The 24,588-nt window shown below is 50.3% G+C and overlaps 2 protein-coding genes across 2 annotated transcripts in view; one reads left to right on the top strand and one right to left on the bottom strand.

Annotated features, from left to right (window-relative positions):
* Positions 1 to 945, bottom strand: part of LOC134945653 (uncharacterized) — a 91,880-nt gene extending 90,935 nt beyond the window's left edge. Inside the window, exon 1 of the transcript XR_010182141.1 lies at positions 651 to 945. The gene's annotated coding sequence lies outside the window, so the exon portion shown is untranslated. The remainder of the gene's footprint in view (positions 1 to 650) is intronic.
* A 7,673-nt stretch (positions 946 to 8,618) lies between these two features.
* Positions 8,619 to 24,588, top strand: part of LOC134945655 (3-oxoacyl-[acyl-carrier-protein] reductase FabG-like) — a 50,550-nt gene continuing 34,580 nt past the window's right edge. Inside the window, exons 1-3 of the mRNA XM_063935093.1 lie at positions 8,619 to 8,668; positions 13,750 to 13,920; positions 15,897 to 16,075. Of these exons, the coding sequence (XP_063791163.1) occupies positions 8,639 to 8,668; positions 13,750 to 13,920; positions 15,897 to 16,075 (380 nt within the window). The 5' untranslated portion in view covers positions 8,619 to 8,638. The remainder of the gene's footprint in view (positions 8,669 to 13,749; positions 13,921 to 15,896; positions 16,076 to 24,588) is intronic.

The following is a 24,588-nucleotide window of genomic DNA, read 5'->3' as shown; positions in this document are numbered from 1 at the left end:
CATGCGCAGTGCAAAACACAAATTGCTCAAGACACTGATGTGACTACGCTGCCTACTGAGCACTGTGCGCCTTATCCAGAGATGGAGGCAGGATTGCTTCATACGCAGCCAGATCTGCGTCCATTTCCGCACATGCTGAAGGCCGCCCAGCACAGGTCAGGGACGCACAGCATGTGTGAGGCCGCTTCCCAATGCGTCTGTAATTAGTTTGCGGACACATCGGAACTTAGGTTGACCCCTGGCCACTGTCAGGCGGTTGGCCGCCATTTTTTTAATCAGAGCGGCTGCATGTGACGTCACGCAGTAACCCTGAAAATGGTTCCCGGCCCGCCCCCATTCGGCCTGCCCCACGACAGTCCATTGGGGATGCGACCGCAAGTTGTGCCGCGCAGCGCGCAGTTTACCGATTTTGTCAAATTGTGCTGCGGGTAGCATTAGCGGTCGGGACTGAATGACCCCCTTGTGACCAAACTGGCTGCTCCATCCCGCGTCCTGGGGCTGATTACACCTTGTATGATAATACACATACAGTAGCTAATGAAGGATTTATCTCTGTAATAAGTGAATGTGCAGCAATACAGGGTACAGGAGATAGAGACATAGAAACACATTTACTGCGTAATAATATATACATTATATACATCACTTACCCACTGTCCCGCCTGTCCGGCAGAGTCTCTCTGGCAGGTCTGTCTCCCCTTTCTTCTCTATTCTGCTGTCACTTGTCGCAGTCTCTCTCTCTCTCTCTCTTTCACTTTCAGATTCTCTCAGAGTCCAGAAACTATTTGGATTCCTATCTACAGATCTCCCACGTTAACCCCTTCCTGCCCACCCGATAGCCCCGCTTGCTCGGCCCTGCTGTCTGTTCTGTGTGCTCTTGGCCCCTGGACTGTGTGCAGAGATCAGTCAGAGTGAAAGTGAAAGAACGCAGGGATAGAAATGCTCACATGGGTGTGTCTGGCACAAGCTGCCTGACGTGCTGTAACTGCAGACTCTCAGGGAACCGATACAGATGTGGACGGAGGAGATATCGCTTCAGATTACACGGAAGCAGCGGCGATAGCACTGATATGGTAATGCAGCAGGGGGCGTCACGCCTATTGTGTGCATTACTGTTCCCAGCTGCCTCCGAGGACGCAGAATCGTATCATCTGCAACACCATCGGCCGGTCCCCGCAGCTACAACATAGAGTCTCCCCAACAACAGCGGTGACATGCCTCCGAGCAGTGTCGGACTGGGGCATGTAGGGCCCACAGGGGGAATGCAGTGGTAGGGGCCCATGTTAGGGGTGTGGCCAGTCTGCAGAGGGGGTGTGGCCTGCCACCTCATTGGTTTGACTAACCATTAGAGAGTGCAACGTCTGGGCCCCTTCATAAATATATACAGTAAATGCAGCTGCTGCATGTATGATAATGTACCAGATTAATAACAGAGTAATAACAGCAATGCACTGTAGAGAATACACCATAGTCCTGTATAAGGTAACATATGTATAATGTATAATTCAAGTGCACAGTCTGGAACCTGATCCTTAGAGCAGGAGGTGGGGCCCCAGGTGGTAGGGCCCATCGGTGGTTACCCCTGTGGGCTTGTCCAAGCCTGCCTCCGTGTCCTCAAACGGCATCAGATTGTCAAACAATGACAATCTGATCAGTGGCGTAAGTTCGTTCCAGATGCCCGGAGGCAAGATAAATATTGGTGCCCCACCTCGCTATGGATGGATGGATGGATGGATAGATAGATAGATAGATAGATAGAATATATATAGATAAAGTGTGTGTGTGTGTGTGTGTGTGTGTGTGTGTGTGTGTGTGTGTGTGTATGGAATGTTCTGGATATAAAAATAATAGTTATATACAGTATATATATTTCATTTGTCACTTATTTTAAATAACACCTTTCTTAGCATTCATACCCAGGATTAGCGCCCATGACATGTTACACTGAAGTCAGGCACCTTACTGATAAAGCTATTTGCTCCTGCATAGGAAGTATGAGAATTCTAACTATATGAACCCACAACCTATTACACTGGAAACAGGAACCTGATGGAGCTATTTGCTCCTGTATAGTAAGTGTGAGAATTCTAACTACTGTATTTGAAGTTACTTCATATAGTTAATATTCTCATGCTTTCTATATAGGAGCAAATCGTGGGTTCTTATCCTGGGAATGATACTTATAAAATGTGTATCTATAATAAAGAGGGTGTGACTAAAGGTCCGTACACATTAGACGATGTCGCTTTGTGAGCACAGTCATCTAATGTTTCCCATCCCGAGCCGGCCGGTCGGCGGCCGACTGTACACACTGAGCGATATGACCGCTCATATCGTTCAGTGATGTCATGCCTCCGCCAGCTGTGCATGCAGGTCCCGGACAACAGTCCAGATTCTGCATGCATGCACTGCCGACAGCGACGACCGTTGCCGACCCACGGTGGCGTGCATCGGTCGTCGCTGGCGGCATACACACTTGCCGATAAAATGAGCGACGTCGCTCAGGGAGGAGGAAAATGAGCCACGTCGCTCATTTTATCGGCAAGTGTGTATGGGCCTTTACTTGTAAGGTGCAGGGAGGAAGAGATAGTGGCTGATATCAATTAACTTAAGTGAATGGTGTTGCTGAACACATGGAACGGAGGGGAGAGGTGCCCCCTTACAGAGCAGGAGCCTGGCGGCAGCCGCCTCCGTTGCCTCCCACAGTTACGCCTCTGAATCTGATGCTGTACTGCAACTGACATCGCAGAGCCGTATTACACATGCGCAGTATGGATCGGGCACATGGGTAAAGTTCCACACTTCGGTACTTTGCGGCATGCCCCTCAGGAGCGTCAGGACATGAATCAGGCCCCAGATTTGTACAGTTTGCCCCAAATATCTAAGGATGGTCATCAACCATCGATTGTTAGATAACAGCGGAAGATGTTTTGCCATCGATGACAGAGATCCAATGGTTCACTGTTACAGATGGCACAAAGCCCCACAAAGTTTTTATTTTTTCTCCTTGGCACCAGAGTATGAAGCATTTTCCTGCCCCCTGATGTAACCCATGAAGTCCAGCCCCAATCCCTGATTAGCCCGCTGAACGATGAGTAACAGAGTAGGAATGACCATCGATGAATGAAACCATCAATGGTTCCCCTTCCAATGGTTTCATACCATCAAGGTTAATCACTAATGGTACCATCGATGATTAACCCACCGATTCCCATCCTAACAAATTTGAATTTAAATGTAAATTCGTTGTACAGATCCGATGGTTGGGGAAAGGCAGATGCGGAGGACACATTCCGTGCATATACGTAATGGGTCCCATGTGATCGCTCGCAGTCCTCAGCGCGACTGACGTTACTTTCTTAAACTATTACAATGACGTCTAGCATGTGACTAATAACACGTATGGGTGGAATACTTTGATAATAGATGTTGCCGGACTGAGATCCATCTCACCGATATTAACCATCATTAGATAAGGGGGCGCCTGTCGCACAAGGCCGGCAGGAGCTGAGAGCACCCCCTCCATCACCACCAACTGCCAGCTCCCTGCTCTCCCGGTGGACTTGTGAGATATCTGGTACAACCCTTCGATCTCGACCGCATCGGTGCGATAAATCGCAGAATTGTAAGCACATCGAATGTGTCCCCCGATGCGATGCGCGGACACGCTGGTCGAAACTCGTATCTCAAGATATTGTGTGCTGCACTTAATATTGATCGGATCGCACTTGCGATCGCATGCTGTTTTTACCACATTCTATTTGTCGCACTGCGATGTGCGATCTGTGAGGTATTTAGCTCACTTCCTGGACACTCCCCTCCACCCGATTTCTGGTCGCAAGGGGCATGCGATAAATCGCATGATTGTATGCGCATGGAATGCCCCCCCCAAAAAAGCACTTTTGATGCAATTTATCGTACGGGGAGCTTCAAGGGAAATCGAAGCCCGATATCGCATCCCGCTCAATTGCACAAGTGTATGGGCACCATTACACTATGGGGGTCATTCTGAGTTGATCGCTCGCTAGCTACTTTTAGCAGCCGTGCAAACGCTGTGTCGCCGCCCACGGGGGAGTGTATTTTATCTTTGCAAGAGTGCGAACGCCTGTGCAGCAGAGCTCTGGAAAAACATTTTGTGCAGTTTCTGAGTAGCTCTGGACTTACGCAGCCGCTGCGATCACTTCAGTCTTTTTTGTGCCGGAATTGGCGTCAGACACCCGCCCTGCAAACGCCCGGACACGCCTGCTTTTTCCCTACCACTCCCAGAAAACGGTCAGTTGACACCCATAAACGCCCTCTTTCTGTAAATCTCCTTGCGTTCGGCTGTGTGAATGGATTGTTCGCTAGATCCATTGCACAGCAGCGATGCTCTTTGTACCCGTACAACATGTGTGCACATGCGCAGTTTTGCCGTTTTTTTACCTGATCGCTGCACTGCGAAAATCCGCATGTTTTTTTTTAATTATTATTATTTCATTAAGTTTAGCGTTTCATGGTTTCTCTTGTACATAACACCTTGTTCCACATACTGTAGGCAAATTAAATGAAAAAAGGGCCAGGTTTGTTAGGTAGTGTAACTACTATACTTTGTAATAGGGATCGGTAAAAAGACTTTAACATTAAATGCAAATGAACAAGCATGACATTTTCTCTTCTCTTTGCTTTGATCCCTGCACTACAGATGGAGCCATCTTTATCTTTGCCTTTAATAGGATTCATTGAGCCAGGGCAGTCAGACATAATCCCCTGATGTAATGACTTAATTCCCTGATGTATTGTTCTCTCTGTATTGTATTGCAGCTGAGAACAATAGATGAAAGATTTATGGGGTTAATTCCAAATTGATTGCAGCAGGAAATTTTTTAGCAGTTGGGCAAAACCATGTGCACTGCAGGGGAGGCAGATATAACATGTGCAGAGAGAGTTAGATTTGGGTGTGGTGAGTTCAATCTGCAATCTAAATTGCAGTGTAAAAATAAAGCAGCCAGTATTTACCCTGCACAGAAATAAAATACCCCACCCAAATCTAACTCTCTCTGCACATGTTACATCTGCCTCCCCTGCAGTGCACATGGTTTTACCCAACTGCTAAAAAATTTCCTGCTGCGATCAACTTGGAATTACCCCCTATGCTAATAAACAATGGTATTCCTAGTTGCAGCAGAGAAGCCAAGATGACCGTGGCTCCATCTATATCTTCACCGATTAACTTTAATGAGCTTGTCATTTCCTCACTACCTCGGCTAGCAATATCTTCCGCCCAATAAGGCTGGTACCCATCTGAATTTACTGGGGTACATTTACTAAGATGGGAGTTCTATTTAAGATGGGATGTTGCCCTTAGCAACCAATCAGATTCTACTTGTCATTTATCTAGCACCTCCTAGATGATAATACCTGGAATGTGATTGGTTGCTATGGGCAACATCCCATCTTAAATAGAAACTCCCATCTTAGTAAATTTACCCCACTGTGCGTATTCCCCACATTTTCAGTCCCACGATTGCCATAAGTAAATGGCAGAGGCACCGTCTGCTGAAGGTCCGTCGGTAAATATGACACGTTTTGGTCAGTACGAGCCCCTCTGACATCTGATCGTAGATGCTGGTAAGCTGCTCATCTTGTTCATCTCTCTCTGGTCTTCTGTAGATAGACAGGAAACACAGACACAGCCAGTGTCGCTCTATGGGGGAGCGGAACCTAAACTGAATAATAAGGTGAAAACACAGGAAATGTTCAAATCTGCTTTTCTATACGTCTTACATTGTCTTTTACTGCAGGAGGTCTTTTTGGATGATGGCCTCTTTTATCAGGTGATGATGCGCTGGAGCAGCTACTGTTCCCTTGTTCTTGATAATGAGCCTCATTCAGGTGCGGTTGTTCTTACTGCTGCCATTACTATCATTTGCTGTATGCAATGACGATTATATGCTAATATAGGCAGAAACCCATATTACCTGAGCTTAGGGATACCCGGTGGGTGCAGATGCTATGGAGCCATACTTACCTACTTTGCTGCCCCCTCCTCCGGGAGGAGGCAGCGTTGTAGGTGCATGGGGGCGTGGTTGGCAGGGGGCGTGGCCACCAGGGAAGTGGACAGTCCGGAGGCGTGGCATCAGGGTCGCGTGATCATGGCTTCGCCCCCGCTGTGCAGTGCCGAGAAAAGAGGCGCTGTATAGCGGGGGGCGGAGCTACGATGACGTGATTCAGCGCAAATCGCGTCATCGGACCGCCCACTTGTTCTCTGCTGTGGGCGGCCGAGGAGGGTCGTAAAGGGGCTGCAGGTTAAGCGGAATGCTTGCCCATCTTTCCGGGGGCCGGGAGGGCCACCCGATTTTCGGGAGCCTCCCGGCCATTCCGGGAGGGTAGGCAAGTATGTACGGGGCCTCGGCTGCTTCCTGTGCCTGCAGCTTCCTCTGCACCATGTCACGGGCTGCTCCCCCTTCACCTCCAGCTGCTGCTGATAGCAAGTTCCCCACCCTGCAGCCAACATTATTCCAGCTTTGCCCTGGGAATTACCAGCATTGCAAGCCCTAGACAAAGCAATGAATTTGGGCTCCTATCCAAACATTTATTGGAATGCATTTTTAAAAAATCATAACTTACCACTCCAGCGGTCCTGAGCCTAATCCAGACCTGATCGCTCCTCTATGAATTTGCAAAGGTTTGCGATCGGATAGTTGCCCAGACAGAGTGAAAACCCGCCCTGTGCAATTCTGCGTACACAGTGTGAGAATCTTTACATACGCCGGTCACGTGCAAATCTGTTCACAACTCACTCACCATGGAATGATTTTTCCAGTCTGTGCAGTGTATGCGCAGCCCAGGACTTACTCCTACAGTGCGGTACAAACAGGCTGATCGGGGCCGGAGCTGACGTCACACACCCGTCCTGGGAACGCTTGGGCATGCCTGTGTTTTTCCTGACACTCTGGTCAGTTACCACCCACAAACGTCCGCTTTCTGTCAATCAGCTTGTGTACGCCTAGCGATCAAATAATTTGATGGATTCTTTCGCAGTTTGGCCTCGCTCATGTGCTCTGTGATCTGTACGCATGCGCAGCTAATCAATAATCGCCCCCCTTGCGAATTCGTACAATAGTGATCAGGTCTGAATCGGGCCCTATATGACCGTATGAACCAATGGTTCCAAGGAAACATCAGATGATCCCCGTCCCTTTCATACCTGTTTTCATATAATTGTAGTAGAATAAATATTGATAAATAAGCTGCTATTTCTTTAACTTTGCAGATAGAATTTCTGCTAACACTGGGCCTGAGTCAATTATAGCCATTGCTATCCGCTGCGCATGCGCTAAAGCCGCACTGCGCACACGCAGCGATTGATTTGCACACACTGCACTTATTTATATAACTACAGACCTCCCCCGCCTTCATCCACGCGATACAGGGTGAGCCAAGTGCCCAGACTGAGGCACACAGCAGAGGTAGGAGGCACAGGGCCTAATTCAGACCCGATCGCACGCTAGCTTTTTTTGCAGCACTGCGATCGGATCTGAACTGCGCATGCGTATGCAAAGCAATGTGCAGGTGCGTTGCACGGGTACAAAGCGGATCGTTGCCGTGCGATGGATTTAACGAAGAAACCATTTGCACAAGCAATCGCAAGGAGATTGACAGGAAGAAGGCGTTTGTGGGTGGCAAATTACAGTTTTCAGGGAGTGGTTGGGGAAACTCAGGCGTGTCAAAGTGTTCGCAAGGCGGATGTCTGACGTCAATTCCGGGACCAGACAGGCTGAAGTGATCGCAGCGGCTGAGTAAGTCCTGGGCAACTCAGAAACTGCACAAAGTTTTTTTTGCTGCATATGCACACTTGCACAACTAAAATACACTCCCCTGTACTGTAGGTGGCGACTATCTGATCGCAGTGTATTCGCCATTCTTAGGATTGTATTGTGCAATTATTTAGCACTGTCAGCATGGGATATTTCCATGTATAAACCAGGGGCAGTTTCTGGAAATTAGGGACAATTGGCAAGTACTGGCATTTTGTTCTAAATTAATTTTTTTACTATTATTATTAGCAGTTGCTTATATAGCGCAGCATATTCCGTTGCACTTTACAATTAGACCAACAGTTATCGAACAAAACTTGGTTAAAACAGACAGACATAGAGGTAGGAAGGCCCTGCTCGCAACTTATACTCTATAGCAGAGATTCTCAAACTCGGTCCTCAGTACCCCACACAGTGCATGTTTTGCAGGTAACTCAGCAGGTGCACAGGTGTATTAATTACTCACGGACACATTTTAAAAGGTCCACAGGTGGAGCTAATTATTTCACTTACGATTCTGTGAGGAGACCTGCAAAACATGCACCGTGTGGGGTCCTGAGGACCGAGTTTGAGAACCTCTGCTCTATAGGGAAATAGGCATTGAAGTATAGATGCTATTAATGTACAGTACAGTAAATGTTCTGTGTCTGCACAGGCGTGCTCTGTCATGTGTAACGTGTGTGGTCTCTGAGGCCTACAGTCCATAGTGCACACAGGCAGGGCTGGAGGAAGCGTGCAACGCACCAGCAGGTGGAAGTGTTGCACAAGCAGAGTCTCTGCTCATTGTTAATAAAGTAAAAAAAAGAACCTCCCTCTCTCTCTCTCTGAGACTGTGGTCTGACATGGCAGCAGCTGCTGGAGATCCGGAGCAAGTGAGGAAACTGTGAGCGTGCAGTGTGTGTGTCTGTGTGTGTCAGTGATATCCCTTTTACACTCGCACTCCCGGGTCACTCCCGGGATGCATTCCCGGGACTGACCCCTTTCACACTGCACTAAGACCTGGGATCGACCCGGAACAGCCCCATTTACACTGATCCCGGGATATCCCTGCAAATGCATTAGTATGTCATTAGAAATGGCCTTGGGCTCAGAAAAGATGACATCAGCTTTTCTGAGCCCAAGAAAGCTCCAATCCAAGTCCTTTTAACAGTCCCGGGATAGTGAATCCCGGGACGGACCCTTTCACACTACCCAGCTTCCCGGGACGGTCCCGGGTTCAACCCTGCTTTTGACCTGGGATGAAATCCCGGGATGCTCGTCCCGGGAAATTGTCCCTGTACCCATTTACACTGAGAAGAATCCCGGGATGATGCGTGTTCACGTGCAATATCCCGGGATTTTTCTGCGAGTGTAAAAGGGGTATGAGTGTGCAGTTTCTGTGTGTCTGTGAGCGTGCAGTGTGTGTGTGTGTCTGTGAGCGTGCAGTGTGTGTGTGTCTGCGTGTGTCAGTGAGTGTGCAGTTTCTGTGTGTGCTTAATTATGTCACATTGCAGTGTTTACATTTTCTTACTGCAATATTTAATAAATTTAATTGTGTTAGTGAGTGTGCAAAATGTAGTTGTGTAAATTAGTGTGCAGGGTTTAACTGTGTATGTGTGTGCAGGTGTGCAATTATAATTGTGTGAATTAAAGCAGTGCTTAGTTACGTGAGTGTGTGTTCCCTTTATTCACTAATGCAGTGGTTCTCACGCTGTGTGCCGTGGCTCCCTGGGCTACCTCCGGACACTGGCAGGGGGGCCCTGGGTTGGTGGTACAGGACCAATTCAAACTATTTATTGTCAATGCAATAGACAAATCCAGAGCTGGTGGCTGCCAATCATACAATAAGTGAAGAAACAGAAGTAAATCCTGTCCCTCACCACACAATGGAAAGGATGACATATAAGCACAATTTACTTAATTTCAAATTTCTTTCTATTTTTCTCAATAAGAAATATTTGGCCTGGGGGCGCCATGAAATAAATTCTGATACTTTAGGGCGCTGTGATTCAAAAAAGGTTTGGGAACTTCTGCACTAACGCATCACACATCTCCTGATATTCTGTATTTGGTACTCTGTGCTTCTGTAGGAGCTTGCTCTTTCCACTCCCTGTGACGTCCTGCTGCCCCCATTCACTCAGACTGTGGCTTCCTGCTGCCTCCATCCCCCTCCTCACATCATGTCACTGCCCCTGTCACATGGAGCCCTGTCCTCAATGACACATCACTCATCTCCTGATATACTCTGTGCTGCTGGGGCCCTGCTCCTTCCACTATATAACTCAGTCTGTGGCTTCCTGCTGCCTCCATTCCCCTCCTCACATAATGTCACTGCCCCTGTCACATGAAGCTCTGTCCTCACTGACGCATCACTTATCTCCTGATATACTCTGTGCTGCTGGGGACCCTGCTCCTCCCACTATATAACTCTCAGTCTGTGACTTCCTGCTGCCTCCATTCCCCTCCTCACATCATGTTACTGCCCCTGTCACATGCAGCCCTGTCCTCACTGACACATCACTCATCTCCTGATATACTCTGTGCTGCTGGGAACACTGCTCCTCTCACTATATAACTCTCAGTCTGTGACTTCCTGATGCCTCCATTCCCCCCCTCACATCATGTCACTACCCCTGTCACATGCAGCCCTGTCCTCACTGACACATCACTCATCTCCTGATATACTCTGTGCTGCTGGGGACCCTGCTCCTCCCACTATATAACTCTCAGTCTGTGACTTCCTGCTGCCTCCATTCCCCCCTCACACCATGTCACTGCTCCTTTCCCATGCAGCCCTGTCCTCACTGACACATCACTCATCTCCTGATATACTCTGTGCTGCTGGGGACCCGGCTCCTCTCACTATATAACTCTCTGTGGCTTCCTGCTGCCTCCATTCCCCTCCTCACATCATGTCACTGCTCCTTTCCCATGCAGCCCTGTCCTCACTGACACATCACTCATCTCCTGATATACTCTGTGCTGCTGGGGACCCGGCTCCTCTCACTATATAACTCTCTGTGGCTTCCTGCTGCCTCCATTCCCCTCCTCACATCATGTCACTGCTCCTGTCACATGCAGCCCTGTCCTCACTGACACATCACTCATCTCCTGATATACTCTGTGCTGCTGGGGACCCTGCTCCTCCCACTATATAACTCTCAGTCTGTGGCTTCCTGCTGCCTCCATTGCCCTCCTCACATCATGTCACTGCCCCTGTCACATGCAGCCCTGTCCTCACTGACACATCACTCATCTCCTGATATACTCTGTGCTGCTGGGGACCCTGCTCCTCCCACTATATAACTCTCAGTCTGTGGCTTCCTGCTGCCTCCATTCCCCTCCTCACATAATGTCACTGCCCCTGTCACATGAAGCTCTGTCCTCACTGACGCATCACTCATCTCCTGATATACTCTGTGCTGCTGGGGACCCTGCTCCTCCCACTATATAACTCTCAGTCTGTGACTTCCTGCTGCCTCCATTCCCCTCCTCAGATCATGTCACTGCCCCTGTCACATGCAGCCCTGTCCTCACTGACACATCACTCATCTCCTGATATACTCTGTGCTGCTGGGGACCCTGCTCCTCCCACTATATAACTCTCAGTCTGTGACTTCCTGCTGCCTCCATTCCCCTCCTCACATCATGTCACTGCACCTGTCACATGCAGCCCTGTCCTCACTGACACATCATTCATCTCCTGATATACTCTGTGCTGCTGGGGACCCTGCTCCTCCCACTATATAACTCTCAGTCTGTGGCTTCCTGCTGCCTCCATTCCCCTCCTCACATCATGTCACTGCCCCTGTCACATGAAGCTCTGTCCTCACTGACGCATCACTCATCTCCTGATCATAGGTGTGCGCAGGGGGGGTTCCTGGTGCGCACAGGCACCCCCTAATGTCTGGCACCCCAATCTCACATGCCTGATGTAGTGATCGCCGAGCAGGCTGGTTACTGTCCCCTCTGCGCTGCACCATGTCAGGATTGTATTACTGACCGGACACCTGGGTTAATCAAGGGTATCACTGCCACCGGCTTTGAAACTCCATGTACAAAAACATGCTCGCACGACCACCTGCCACACCCGCCACATGCCCACCTCTCTCCTTCTATGCTATTCCAACGCCAGCCACTGATGAGGATCAGCATGCAGCCAGCATTCCTCCTAGGAAGACAAATTCAATACTGGCAGGCGGTCAGCAGCAGCATTGACACGTCACTCGTTTTTCCAGCAGCAGCAGTACTAGTCTGCGACTGTCAGTGTCAGTGAGTGACTAACTTGTAAGTAAGCTGCGTCAGCTTGCAGGGGAAAGAGAGGGGGAGCCAGACCAGGCTGAGGAGGAACACTGTAATTGCAGTAAGTGCCATCAGGGGTGTTTGTTTGGTGCACACCACAACACCTGACAATGTATCTGCTTTATTAGGATTGGTACAAGGGTGGATATTTTATATTGCGTTGACTGCCAATAGATGGTGCTAGACACGCCCATAAGGCGGTGCTAGACACACCCCTCCGATGGTGCACCCCTTAATAAAATGTGCTGTGCACGCCTATGCTCCTCATATACTATACTCTGTGCTGATAGGCACCCTGCTCCTCCCACTATATAACTCTCAGTCTGTGGCTTCCTGCTACCTCCATTCCCCTCCTCACATCATGTCACTGCCCCTGTCACATGCAACTCTGTCCTCACTGACACATCACTCATGTCCTGATATACTCTGTGCTGCTGGGGACCCTGCTCCTCCCACTATATAACTCTCAGTCTGTGGCTTCCTGCTGCCTCCATTACCCTCCTCACATCATGTCACTGCTCCTGTCACATGCAGCCCTGTCCTCACTGACACATCACTCATCTCCTGATATACTCTGTGCTGCTGGGGACCCTGCTCCTCCCACTATATAACTCTCAGTCTGTGGCTTCCTGCTGCCTCCATTCTCCTCCTCACATCATGTAACTGCCCCTGTCACATGCAGCCCTGTCCTCACTGACACATCCCTCATCTCCTGATATACTCTGTGCTGCTGGGGACCCTGCTCCTCCCTCTATATAACTTTCACCGGGATATTCAATTTGGCCAGAAGAGACATCTGGAGTATAAACCCCCGATGTTTCTTCGGGTGCTGCGGTCGGTAACAAGTCCTTTTACACCTGTAAACACACAGGTACAGTGAAACCTGTGTGTTTTCAGGAGAAAACGGGGCAATCAGGCATTTTATTCGCTTGCTGGATGCAGGTGAAGCAAAACCCCTGGTAAGCCGCAACACACGCCGGCTTATCGGGGCCAATTAAATAGCCCCTGCCGGCGAGATTTATCACCCACCAGCTTCGGCCCAAATTGAATATACCTGTCAGTCTGGGGTTTGGGACTCAGGGTCGACAGTAAAAAGGTCGACGCACCTTAGGTCGACGCCAATTGGTCGACACACCTTATGTCGACATGGACAAAAGGTCGACATGGACAAAAGGCCGCCATGGACAAAAGGTCGACAGGAACAAGGTCGACATGGAAAAAGGTCGACATGAGTTTTTTTATGTTTTTTTGATGTCGTTTTCTTCGTAGAGTGACCGGGAACCCCAATTAGTGCACCGCGTCCCCTCGCTTCGCTCGCCATGCTTCGGGCATGGTGCCTTCGCTCCGCTACCGCTTCGCTTGGCACAGATTACCATTCCAATCGTAGTCCACGTGGATCGTTAAGTACGAAAAGGTTCCAAAAAAGAAAAAAATCGTGAAAAACTCATGTCGACCATTTTCCATGTCGACCTTGTTCCTGTCGACCTTTTGTCCATGTCGACCTTTTGTCCATGTCAACCTAAGTTGTGTCGACCTTTTTGTTGTCGACCTGAAGTCCGGATACCGTCAGTCTGTGGCTTTCTCCTGCCTCCATTCCCCTCCTCACAGAAGGCCATTGGTACAGAAGCTGCTTTGTAGCACAGTCAGTCACCGTTTCTCTCTTCCACTCTAGGTGGTGTCCCTGCGGGGGAAGGTGTGCCTGGTGACGGGAGCCAGCTCAGGGATTGGCGCTGGCACTGCGCTGCTCTTTGCCCGCCTAGGGGCCCGGTTGGCCCTGAATGGTAGAAATGAGGAGAAACTACAGGAGACGGCTCACGGCTGCGAGGAGCTGTGTGATCACAAGGTGACGCTTGCTGCTGGCTATCCGCCTCACTATGTATGTGGCCCCATAAACCTCTGCTCCGGTACATGGCACTGCCACCTCCTAGCCCCATATAACTCTGCTACTGTACATGGCACTGCCACCTCCTAGCTCCATATAGCTCTTCTCCTGTACATGGCACTACCACCTCCTAGCCCCATATAGCTCTGCTCCTGTACAGGGCACTGCCACCTCCTAGCTCCATATAGCTCTGCTCCTCTACAGGGCACTGCCACCTCCTAGCCCCATATAGCTCTGCTACTGTACATGGCACTGCCACCTCCTAGCTCCATATAGCTCTGCTCCTGTACATGGCACTACCACCTCCTAGCCCCATATAGCTCTGCTCCTGTACATGGCACTACCACCTCCTAGCTCCATATAGCTCTGCTCCTGTACATGGCACTACCACCTCCTAGCCCCATATAGCTCTGCTCCTGTACAGGGCACTGCCCCCTCATAGCCCCATATAGCTCTGCTCCTGTACAGGGCACTGCCACCTCCTAGCCCCATATAGCTCTGCTCCTGTACAGGGCACTGCGACCTCCTAGCCCCATATAACTCTGCTCCTGTACAGGGCACTGCCCCCTTCTAGCCCCATATATCTCTGCTCCTGTACATTGCACTGCCACCTCCTAGCCCCATATAGCTCTGCTCCTGTACAGGGCACTGACACCTCCTAGCCCCATATAGCTCTGCTCCTGTACAGGGCACTGCCCCCTTCTAGCCCCATATATCTCTGCTCCTGTACAGGGCACTGACACCTCCTAGCACCATATAGCTCTGCTCCTGTACAGGGCACTGCCACCTCCTAGCCCCATATAGTTCTGCTCCTGTACAGGGCGCTGCCACCTCCTAGCCCCATATAGTTCTGCTCCTGTACAGGGCGCTGCCACCTCCTAGCCCCATATAGTTCTGCTCCTGTACAGGGCGCTGCCACCTCCTAGCCCCATATGGCTCTGCTCCTGTACAGTGCACTGCCACCTCCTAGCCCCGTATGGCTCTGCTCCTTTATGGGGCACTGCAACCTCCTGGCTCCATATAGTTCTGCTCCTGTACATGCCACTGCCACCTCCTAGCCCCATATGGCTCTGTTCCTGTACAGGGCACTGCCACCTCCTAGCCCCTTATGGCTCTGCTCCTTTATGGGGCACTGCAACCTCCTGGCTCCATATAGTTCTGCTCCTGTACGGGGCACTGCAACCCCCTAGCCCCATATGGCGTTGTTCCTGTACAGGGCACTGCCATCTCATAGCCCCATACAGCTCGCTCATGTACAGGGCACTGCCACCTCCTGCCCCGTATAGCTCTGCTCCTGTACAGGGCACTGCCACCTCCTGTCCCATATAGCTCTGCTCCTGTACAGGGCACTGCCACCTCCTGTCCCATATAGCTCTGCTGCTGTACATGGCACCTCCACCTCCTAGCCCCATATAGTTCTGCTCCTGTACAGGGCACTGCCACCTCCTAGCCCCATATAGCTCTGCTCCTGTACAGGACACTGCCACCTCCTGCCCCATATAGTTCTGCTCCTGTACAGGGCACTGCCACCTGCTGGCCCCATATAGCTCTGCTCCTATACAGGGCACTGCCACCTCCTGCCCTGTATAGCTCTGCTCCTGTACAGGACACTGCCACCTCCTGCCCCATATAGTTCTGCTCCTGTACAGGGCACTGCCACCTGCTGGCCCCATATAGCTCTGCTCCTGTACAGGGCACGTTACCATTTCCAGCAGCCCACTGTAGCAATCTTGGGACTTGTTGTAGTTGAGACATTGCCTGAAGTCTTATCTGACAGAAGCTATATCTCTATGGCCTGTCTGTCTCTAACTATTCCTGCTTATGTGCCTGCAATATCTGTTTCTAGCCTTCCGCAGTAAGTGCACCCCCCGTGCCCACCGATCTGTTACCTGATATCATATAGAAATATACTTATACCTGCAATGTCTGTCCCGTAGCCCTTCCTGGTTCCCGGAGACCTGACCGATGAGACGGTTGTGCCGAGAATCGTTGAGCAGACTGTGGCCCACTTTGGACAGCTGGACGTGCTGGTGAATAGTGGTGGGATCTTGTCTATGGGGTCTGTGGAGAACACATCTCTGCAGGACTTTGACCGTGTGATGAATGTCAATGTCAGGTGAGGGTATGTTGATGACTTCGTACTAAAGTGGGGGGAAGGTGATAGATTGTCACTGTCCAAATTGTGGCAAGAGGGCTTGGTCCATCCTGCTTGAGCATGGTCACATCAATGATAAGATGAAGTCCAAGCGTTTACTATAATTAGGTGCACATGGGGCTTGGAGGTTCCAAGACCCAGCAGATACAATTTCAAGATGGAAGAGATGCAATAATGATTGACACTAAGGCAGGATGGGAAAAGCAACTTAAACCATTAATACCATCTGCCCACCAACCCATATTTAACTAACCAAAGACACAGGGGCATAACCTGTGGGCCCCATAACAACATATTGAAGGGGCCCCGTTCCCAATGCTTAATGAAACACCTCTCTGCAGCACTTATTAATATTACTAGTTACCAGCCCAACAAAATGACAGAACAACATGACAGCAATGTCAGCACAGGTGGCGGTGCGCTCCCGAATGGAGCAACAATTCAATTGCTTCGTCGGGCACCATCTCGTGGCTGCCGGCGTGCAAATCACTTGAATTCCCCCCACAGAGGTTAGGAGCAGCGTTAGCCTTTTATTATATAATATGACCCATACTGTAATAATGCTCTAGTTCATTTTTTTAACCATAGTAGTGCCCCAATTAATATTATGCCCCATAATAGTGCCCTAATTTATTTTATGAACCATCGTAGTTCCCTAGTTTACATGATGCCACATTGTAGGTCTGCCAGTACACATTATGCCACATCGTATCCACAATTTACATTGCCCGGTTCATACTGTGCCACATTACAGTGCCTCCATTTCAAATTATGCCACATTAAAGTGCCCCAGTTCTTATTATGTAACATCGTAGTGTCCTACACGTTACAATGAGCAGATTCTATTTTGACACATTACAATGCCCTCTATTTCATATTGTGTTATGTTACATTGCCCACCAATTTATTGTCACACAATCAGGCTGGGTAATGGATGAGACCTAATTGCTTAGCAGGCAATTCTGGGAAATTGGTGTGCAACTTTATACCCTAGGTCCAGGCCACCCTAAACCTCTGGACCCCAACAGCAATGATACTATACCCCTTGTACCCTCTGTAGTTTTTCCCATGCAAATATATATCACTACGCCTGAGCAAACGAGACCACAATAAACTTCTTGTATTAATTTATTGCAAAATCTCGTTGGTATAAATGAAAGCACTACGTTTTCTATGTGGCAGTGGGAATCCACTTGTATTGATTATTTGGTTTAAATGTATACTTTTTTATTTTTGTTAGTAAATTCTTTACAAGTATTTTTTCCCTTATTTGGAGCCACAAAATTATTATTAAGCAAAATATATAAATTCACTCAAGTGCTTCTGCTACATATCATCTGTTTGCTTCTCTGTCAGGGGTTCAGTATAGTTACAGTGTATTCAAATGTATTAAGCTGTAACAAACTTGATAGATTGTCTACTTTCCTATTTACATAAGGCTAATATGTACATTGTAACTACATATACAGTTCTACAAACCCCAGACAGACGAGGTAACAGATGAGATCAAGCTACAGTATTAGGCAGAACCTGTATCCCTCTCCTCTCACTCCCTAATCTGTGTCATCTAGCGGCAGCAGTAGGCAGAACCTGTATCCCTTTCCTCTCACTCCCTAATCTGTGTCATCTAGCGGCAGTATTAGGCAGAACCTGTATCCCTCTCCTCTCACTCCCTAATCTGTGTCATCTAGCGGCAGCATTAGGCAGAACCTGTATCCCTCTCCTCTCACTCCCTAATCTGTGTCATCTAGCGGCAGCATTAGGCAGAACCCGTATCCCTCCCCTCTCACTCCTTAATCTGTGTCATCTAGCACCAGCGTTAGGCAGAACTTGTATACCGTGGCTCAGAATCCATCATCTTTGTCATCTATCGGCAGCATTTGGCAGAACCTGTATCCCTCTCCTATCACTCCCTAATCTGTGTCATTTAGCGGCAGCAGTAGGCAGAACTTGTATTCATCCCCTCTCACTCCTTAATCTGTGTCATCTAGCGGCAGCAGTAGGCAGAACCTGTATCCCTCCCCTCTCACACTCCCTAAAATATTTTATTTAGTGGCAGCATTAGGCAGAACTTGTATAGCTCTCCTCACAATCCATCATTTTTGTCATCTAGCGGCAGCAGTAGGCAGAACCTGTATCCCTCTCATCTCTCTCCCTAATCTGTGTCATCTAGTGGCAGCATTAGGCAGAACCCGTATCCCTCCCCTCTCACTTCCTAATCTGTGTCATCTAGTGGCAGCAATAAGCAGAACCTGTATCCCTCTCATCTCTCTCCCTAATCTGTGTCATCTAGCACCAGCAGTAGGCAGAACCTGTATCCCTCTCATCTCTCTCCCTAATCTGTGTCATCTAGCGGCAGCAGTAGGCAGAAACTGTATCCCTCCCCTCTCACTCCCTAATCTGTGTCATCTAGCACCAGCAGTAGGCAGAACCTGTATCCCTCTCCTCTCACTCCCTAATCTGTGTCATCTAGCGGCAGCAGTAGGCAGAAACTGTATCCCTCCCCTCTCACTCCCTAATCTGTGTCATCTAGCACCAGCAGTAGGCAGAACCTGTATCCCTCTCATCTCTCTCCCTAATCTGTGTCATCTAGCGGCAGCAGTAGGCAGAACCTGTATCCCTCTCCTCTCACTCCCTAATCTGTGTCATCTAGCGGCAGCAGTAGGCAGAAACTGTATCCCTCCCCTCTCACTCCCTAATCTGTGTCATCTAGCAGCATCAGTAGGCAGAACCTGTATCCCTCCCCTCTCACTCCCTAATCTGTCATTTAGCGGCAGCAGTAGGCAGACCCTGTATCCCTCCTCTCACTCCTTAATCTGTGTCATCTAGCGCCACCATTAGGCAGAACTTGTATCCCTTGGTTCAGAATCCATCATCTTTGTCATCTATTGGCAGCATTTGGCAGAACCTGTATCCCTAACCCTCTCACTCCTTAATCTGTGTCATTTAGCGGCAGCAGTAGGCAGAATCTGTATCCCTCCCCTCTCACTCCCTAATCTGTGTCCTCTAGTGCCAGCATTAGGCAGAACCTGTGTCCCTCCCCTCTCACTCCCTAATCGGTGTCATCTAGCGGCATCAGTAGGCAGAACCTGTATTCCACCCCTCTCACTCCCTAATCTGTGTCATCTAGCGGAATCATTAGGCAGAACCTGTGTCCCTCCCCTCTCACTCCCTAATCTGTGTCATCTAGCGGAAGCATTAGGCAGAACCTGTATTCCTCCCCTCTCACTCCCTAATCTGTGTCATCTAGTGCCAGCATTAGGCAGAACCTGTGTCCCTCCCCTCTCACTCCCTAATCGGTGTCATCTAGCGGCATCAGTAGGCAGAACCTGTATCCTCCCCTCTCACTCCCTAATCTGTGTCATCTAGCAGCATCAGTAGGCAGAACCTGTATTCCACCCCTCTCACTCCCTAATCTGTGTCATCTAGCGGAATCATTAGGCAGAACCTGTGTCCCTCCCCTCTCACTCCCTAATCTGTGTCATCTAGCGGAAGCATTAGGCAGAACCTGTATTCCTCCCCTCTCACTCCCTAATCTGTGTCATCTAGCGGAAGCATTAGGCAGAACCTGTATCCCTCCCCTCTCACTCCCTAATCTGTGTCATCTAGTGCCAGCATTAGGCAGAACCTGTGTCCCTCCCCTCTCACTCCCTAATCTGTGTCATCTAGCAGCATCAGTAGGCAGAACCTGTATCCCTCCCCTCTCACTCCCTAATCTGTGTCATCTAGCGGAATCATTAGGCAGAACCTGTATCCCTCCCCTCTCACTCCCTAATCTGTGTCATCTAGCGCCAGCATTAGGCAGAACCTGTTTCCCTCCCCTCTCACTCCCCAATTTGTGTCATCTAGCGGCAGCATTAGGCAGAACCTGTATCCCTCCCCTCTCACTCCCTAATCTGTGTCCTCTAGCGGCAGCACTAGGCAGAACCTGTTTCCCTCCCCTCTCACTCCCTAATCTGTGTCATCTAGCGGCAGCAGTAGGCAGAACCTGTTTCCCTCCCCTCTCACTCCCTAATCTGTGTCATCTAGCGGCAGCAGTAGGCAGAACCTGTTTCCCTCCCCTCTCACTCCCTAATCTGTGTCATCTAGCGGCAGCAGTAGGCAGAACCTGTTTCCCTCCCCTCTCACTCCCTAATCTGTGTCATCTAGCAGCAGCAGTAGGCAGAACCTGTGTCCCTCCCCTCTCACTCCCTAATCGGTGTCATCTAGCGGCATCAGTAGGCAGAACCTGTATCCCTCCCCTCTCACTCCCTAATCTGTGTCCTCTAGCGGCAGCAGTAGGCAGAACCTGTAGCCCCCCCCCTCTCACTCCCTAATCTGTGTCATCTAGCGGCAGCACTAGGCAGAACCTGTTTCCCTCCCCTCTCACTCCCTAATCTGTGTCATCTAGCGGAAGCATTAGGCAGAACCTGTGTCCCTCCCCTCTCACTCCCTAATCTGTGTCATCTAGCGCCAGCATTAGGCAGAACCTGTATCCCTCCCCTCTCACTCCCTAATCTGTGTCATCTAGCGGCAGCAGTAGGCAGAACCTGTGTCCCTCCCCTCTCACTCCCTAATCGGTGTCATCTAGCGGAATCATTAGGCAGAACCTGTAGCCCCCCCCCTCTCACTCCCTAATCTGTGTCATCTAGCGGCAGCACTAGGCAGAACCTGTTTCCCTCCCCTCTCACTCCCTAATCTGTGTCATCTAGCGCCAGCATTAGGCAGAACCTGTTTCCCTCCCCTCTCACTCCCCAATTTGTGTCATCTAGCGGCAGCATTAGGCAGAACCTGTATCCCTCCCCTCTCACTCCCTAATCTGTGTCCTCTAGCGGCAGCAGTAGGCAGAACCTGTAGCCCCCCCCCCTCTCACTCCCTAATCTGTGTCATCTAGCGGCAGCACTAGGCAGAACCTGTTTCCCTCCCCTCTCACTCCCTAATCTGTGTCATCTAGCGGCAGCAGTAGGCAGAACCTGTATCCCTCCCCTCTCACTCCCTAATCTGTGTCCTCTAGCGGCAGCAGTAGGCAGAAACTGTATCCCTCCCCTCTCACTCCCTAATCTGTGTCATCTAGCGGAATCATTAGGCAGAACCTGTGTCCCTCCCCTCTCACTCCCTAATCTGTGTCATCTAGCGGCAGCAGTAGGCAGAACCTGTATTCCACCCCTCTCACTCCCTAATCTGTGTCATCTAGCGGAATCATTAGGCAGAACCTGTATCCCTCCCTTCTCACTCCCTAATCTGTGTCATCTAGCAGCATCAGTATGCAGAACCTGTATCCCTCTCCTCTCACTCCCTAATCTGTGTCCTCTAGCGGCAGCAGTAGGCAGAACCTGTATTCCTCCCCTCTCACTCCCTAATCTGTGTCCTCTAGTGCCAGCATTAGGCAGAACCTGTGTCCCTCCCCTCTCACTCCCTAATCTGTGTCCTCTAGTGCCAGCATTAGGCAGAACCTGTATCCCTCCCCTCTCACTCCCCAATTTGTGTCATCTAGCGGCAGCAGTAGGCAGAACCTGTAGCCCCCCCCTCTCACTCCCTAATCTGTGTCATCTAGCGGCAGCACTAGGCAGAACCTGTTTCCCTCCCCTCTCACTCCCTAATCGGTGTCATCTAGCGGAAGCATTAGGCAGAACCTGTATTCCTCCCCTCTCACTCCCTAATCTGTGTCATCTAGCGGCAGCAGTAGGCAGAACCTGTATCCCTCTCCTCTCACTCCCTAATCTGTGTCATCTAGCGGCAGCAGTAGGCAGAACCTGTATCCCTCCCCTCTCACTCCCTAATCGGTGTCATCTAGCGGCAGCAGTAGGCAGAACCTGTGTCCCTCCCCTCTCACTCCCTAATCGGTGTCATCTAGCGGAATCATTAGGCAGAACCTGTATCCCTCCCCTCTCACTCCCTAATCTGTGTCATCTAGCGGCAGCATTAGGCAGAACCTGTATCCCTCCCCTCTCACTCCCTAATCTGTGTCATCTAGCGGCAGCATTAGGCAGAACCTGTGTCCCTCCCCTCTCACTCCCCAATTTGTGTCATCTAGCGGCAGCATTAGGCAGAACCTGTTTCCCTCCCCTCTCACTCCCTAATCGGTGTCATCTAGCGGAAGCATTAGGCAGAACCTGTAGCCCCCCCCCTCTCACTCCCTAATCTGTGTCATCTAGCGGCAGCACTAGGCAGAACCTGTTTCCCTCCCCTCTCACTCCCTAATCGGTGTCATCTAGCGGAAGCATTAGGCAGAACCTGTATTCCTCCCCTCTCACTCCCTAATCTGTGTCATCTAGCGGCAGCAGTAGGCAGAACCTGTATCCCTCTCCTCTCACTCCCTAATCTGTGTCATCTAGCGGCAGCAGTAGGCAGAACCTGTTTCCCTCCCCTCTCACTCCCTAATCGGTGTCATCTAGCGGAATCATTAGGCAGAACCTGTATCCCTCCCCTCTCACTCCCTAATCTGTGTCATCTAGCGGCAGCATTAGGCAGAACCTGTATCCCTCCCCTCTCACTCCCTAATCTGTGTCATCTAGCGGCAGCATTAGGCAGAACCTGTGTCCCTCCCCTCTCACTCCCCAATTTGTGTCATCTAGCGGCAGCATTAGGCAGAACCTGTATCCCTCCCCTCTCACTCCCTAATCTGTGTCATCTAGCAGCAGCAGTAGGCAGAACCTGTTTCCCTCCCCTCTCACTCCCTAATCTGTGTCATCTAGCGCCAGCATTAGGCAGAACCTGTATCCCTCCCTTCTCACTCCCTAATCTGTGTCATCTAGCGGCAGCAGTAGGCAGAACCTTTATCCCTCCCCTCTCACTCCCTAATCTGTGTCATCTAGCGGCAGCAGTAGGCAGAACCTGTATCCCTCCCCTCTCACTCCCTAATCTGTGTCATCTAGCGGCAGCAGTAGGCAGAACCTGTATCCCTCCCCTCTCACTCCCTAATCTGTGTCATCTAGCGGCAGCATTAGGCAGAACCTGTTTCCCTCCCCTCTCACTCCCTAATCTGTGTCATCTAGCGGCAGCATTAGGCAGAACCTGTATCCCTCCCCTCTCACTCCCTAATCTGTGTCATCTAGCGGCAGCATTAGGCAGAACCTGTTTCCCTCCCCTCTCACTCCCTAATCTGTGTCATCTAGCGGCAGCATTAGGCAGAACCTGTATCCCTCCCCTCTCACTCCCTAATCTGTGTCATCTAGCGGCAGCATTAGGCAGAACCTGTATCCCTCCCCTCTCACTCCCTAATCTGTGTCCTCTAGCGGCAGCAGTAGGCAGAACCTGTAGCCCCCCCCCTCTCACTCCCTAATCTGTGTCATCTAGCGGCAGCACTAGGCAGAACCTGTTTCCCTCCCCTCTCACTCCCTAATCTGTGTCATCTAGCGGCAGCATTAGGCAGAACCTGTATCCCTCCCCTCTCACTCCCTAATCTGTGTCCTCTAGCGGCAGCACTAGGCAGAACCTGTTTCCCTCCCCTCTCACTCCCTAATCTGTGTCATCTAGCGGCAGCAGTAGGCAGAACCTGTGTCCCTCCCCTCTCACTCCCTAATCGGTGTCATCTAGCGGCATCAGTAGGCAGAACCTGTATTCCACCCCTCTCACTCCCTAATCTGTGTCATCTAGCGGAATCATTAGGCAGAACCTGTATCCCTCCCTTCTCACTCCCTAATCTGTGTCATCTAGCAGCATCAGTAGGCAGAACCTGTGTCCCTCCCCTCTCACTCCCTAATCGGTGTCATCTAGCGGAAGCATTAGGCAGAACCTGTATTCCTCCCCTCTCACTCCCTAATCTGTGTCCTCTAGTGCCAGCATTAGGCAGAACCTGTGTCCCTCCCCTCTCACTCCCTAATCGGTGTCATCTAGCGGCAGCAGTAGGCAGAACCTGTGTCCCTCCCCTCTCACTCCCTAATCGGTGTCATCTAGCGGAATCATTAGGCAGAACCTGTATCCCTCCCCTCTCACTCCCTAATCTGTGTCATCTAGCGCCAGCATTAGGCAGAACCTGTATCCCTCCCCTCTCACTCCCTAATCTGTGTCATCTAGCGCCAGCATTAGGCAGAACCTGTTTCCCTCCCCTCTCACTCCCCAATTTGTGTCATCTAGCGGCAGCATTAGGCAGAACCTGTATCCCTCCCCTCTCACTCCCTAATCTGTGTCATCTAGCGCCAGCATTAGGCAGAACCTGTATCCCTCCCCTCTCACTCCCTAATCTGTGTCATCTAGCGCCAGCATTAGGCAGAACCTGTTTCCCTCCCCTCTCACTCCCCAATTTGTGTCATCTAGCGGCAGCATTAGGCAGAACCTGTATCCCTCCCCTCTCACTCCCTAATCTGTGTCATCTAGCGCCAGCATTAGGCAGAACCTGTTTCCCTCCCCTCTCACTCCCCAATTTGTGTCATCTAGCGGCAGCATTAGGCAGAACCTGTGTCCCTCCCCTCTCACTCCCTAATCGGTGTCATCTAGCGGCATCAGTAGGCAGAACCTGTATTCCACCCCTCTCACTCCCTAATCTGTGTCATCTA

The sequence above is a fragment of the Pseudophryne corroboree genome, chromosome 7 (genome assembly GCF_028390025.1).
Source record: "Pseudophryne corroboree isolate aPseCor3 chromosome 7, aPseCor3.hap2, whole genome shotgun sequence".
In the NCBI taxonomy this organism is placed as follows: Eukaryota; Metazoa; Chordata; class Amphibia; order Anura; family Myobatrachidae; genus Pseudophryne; species Pseudophryne corroboree.
This window is presented reverse-complemented; position numbering and strand designations above follow the sequence as displayed.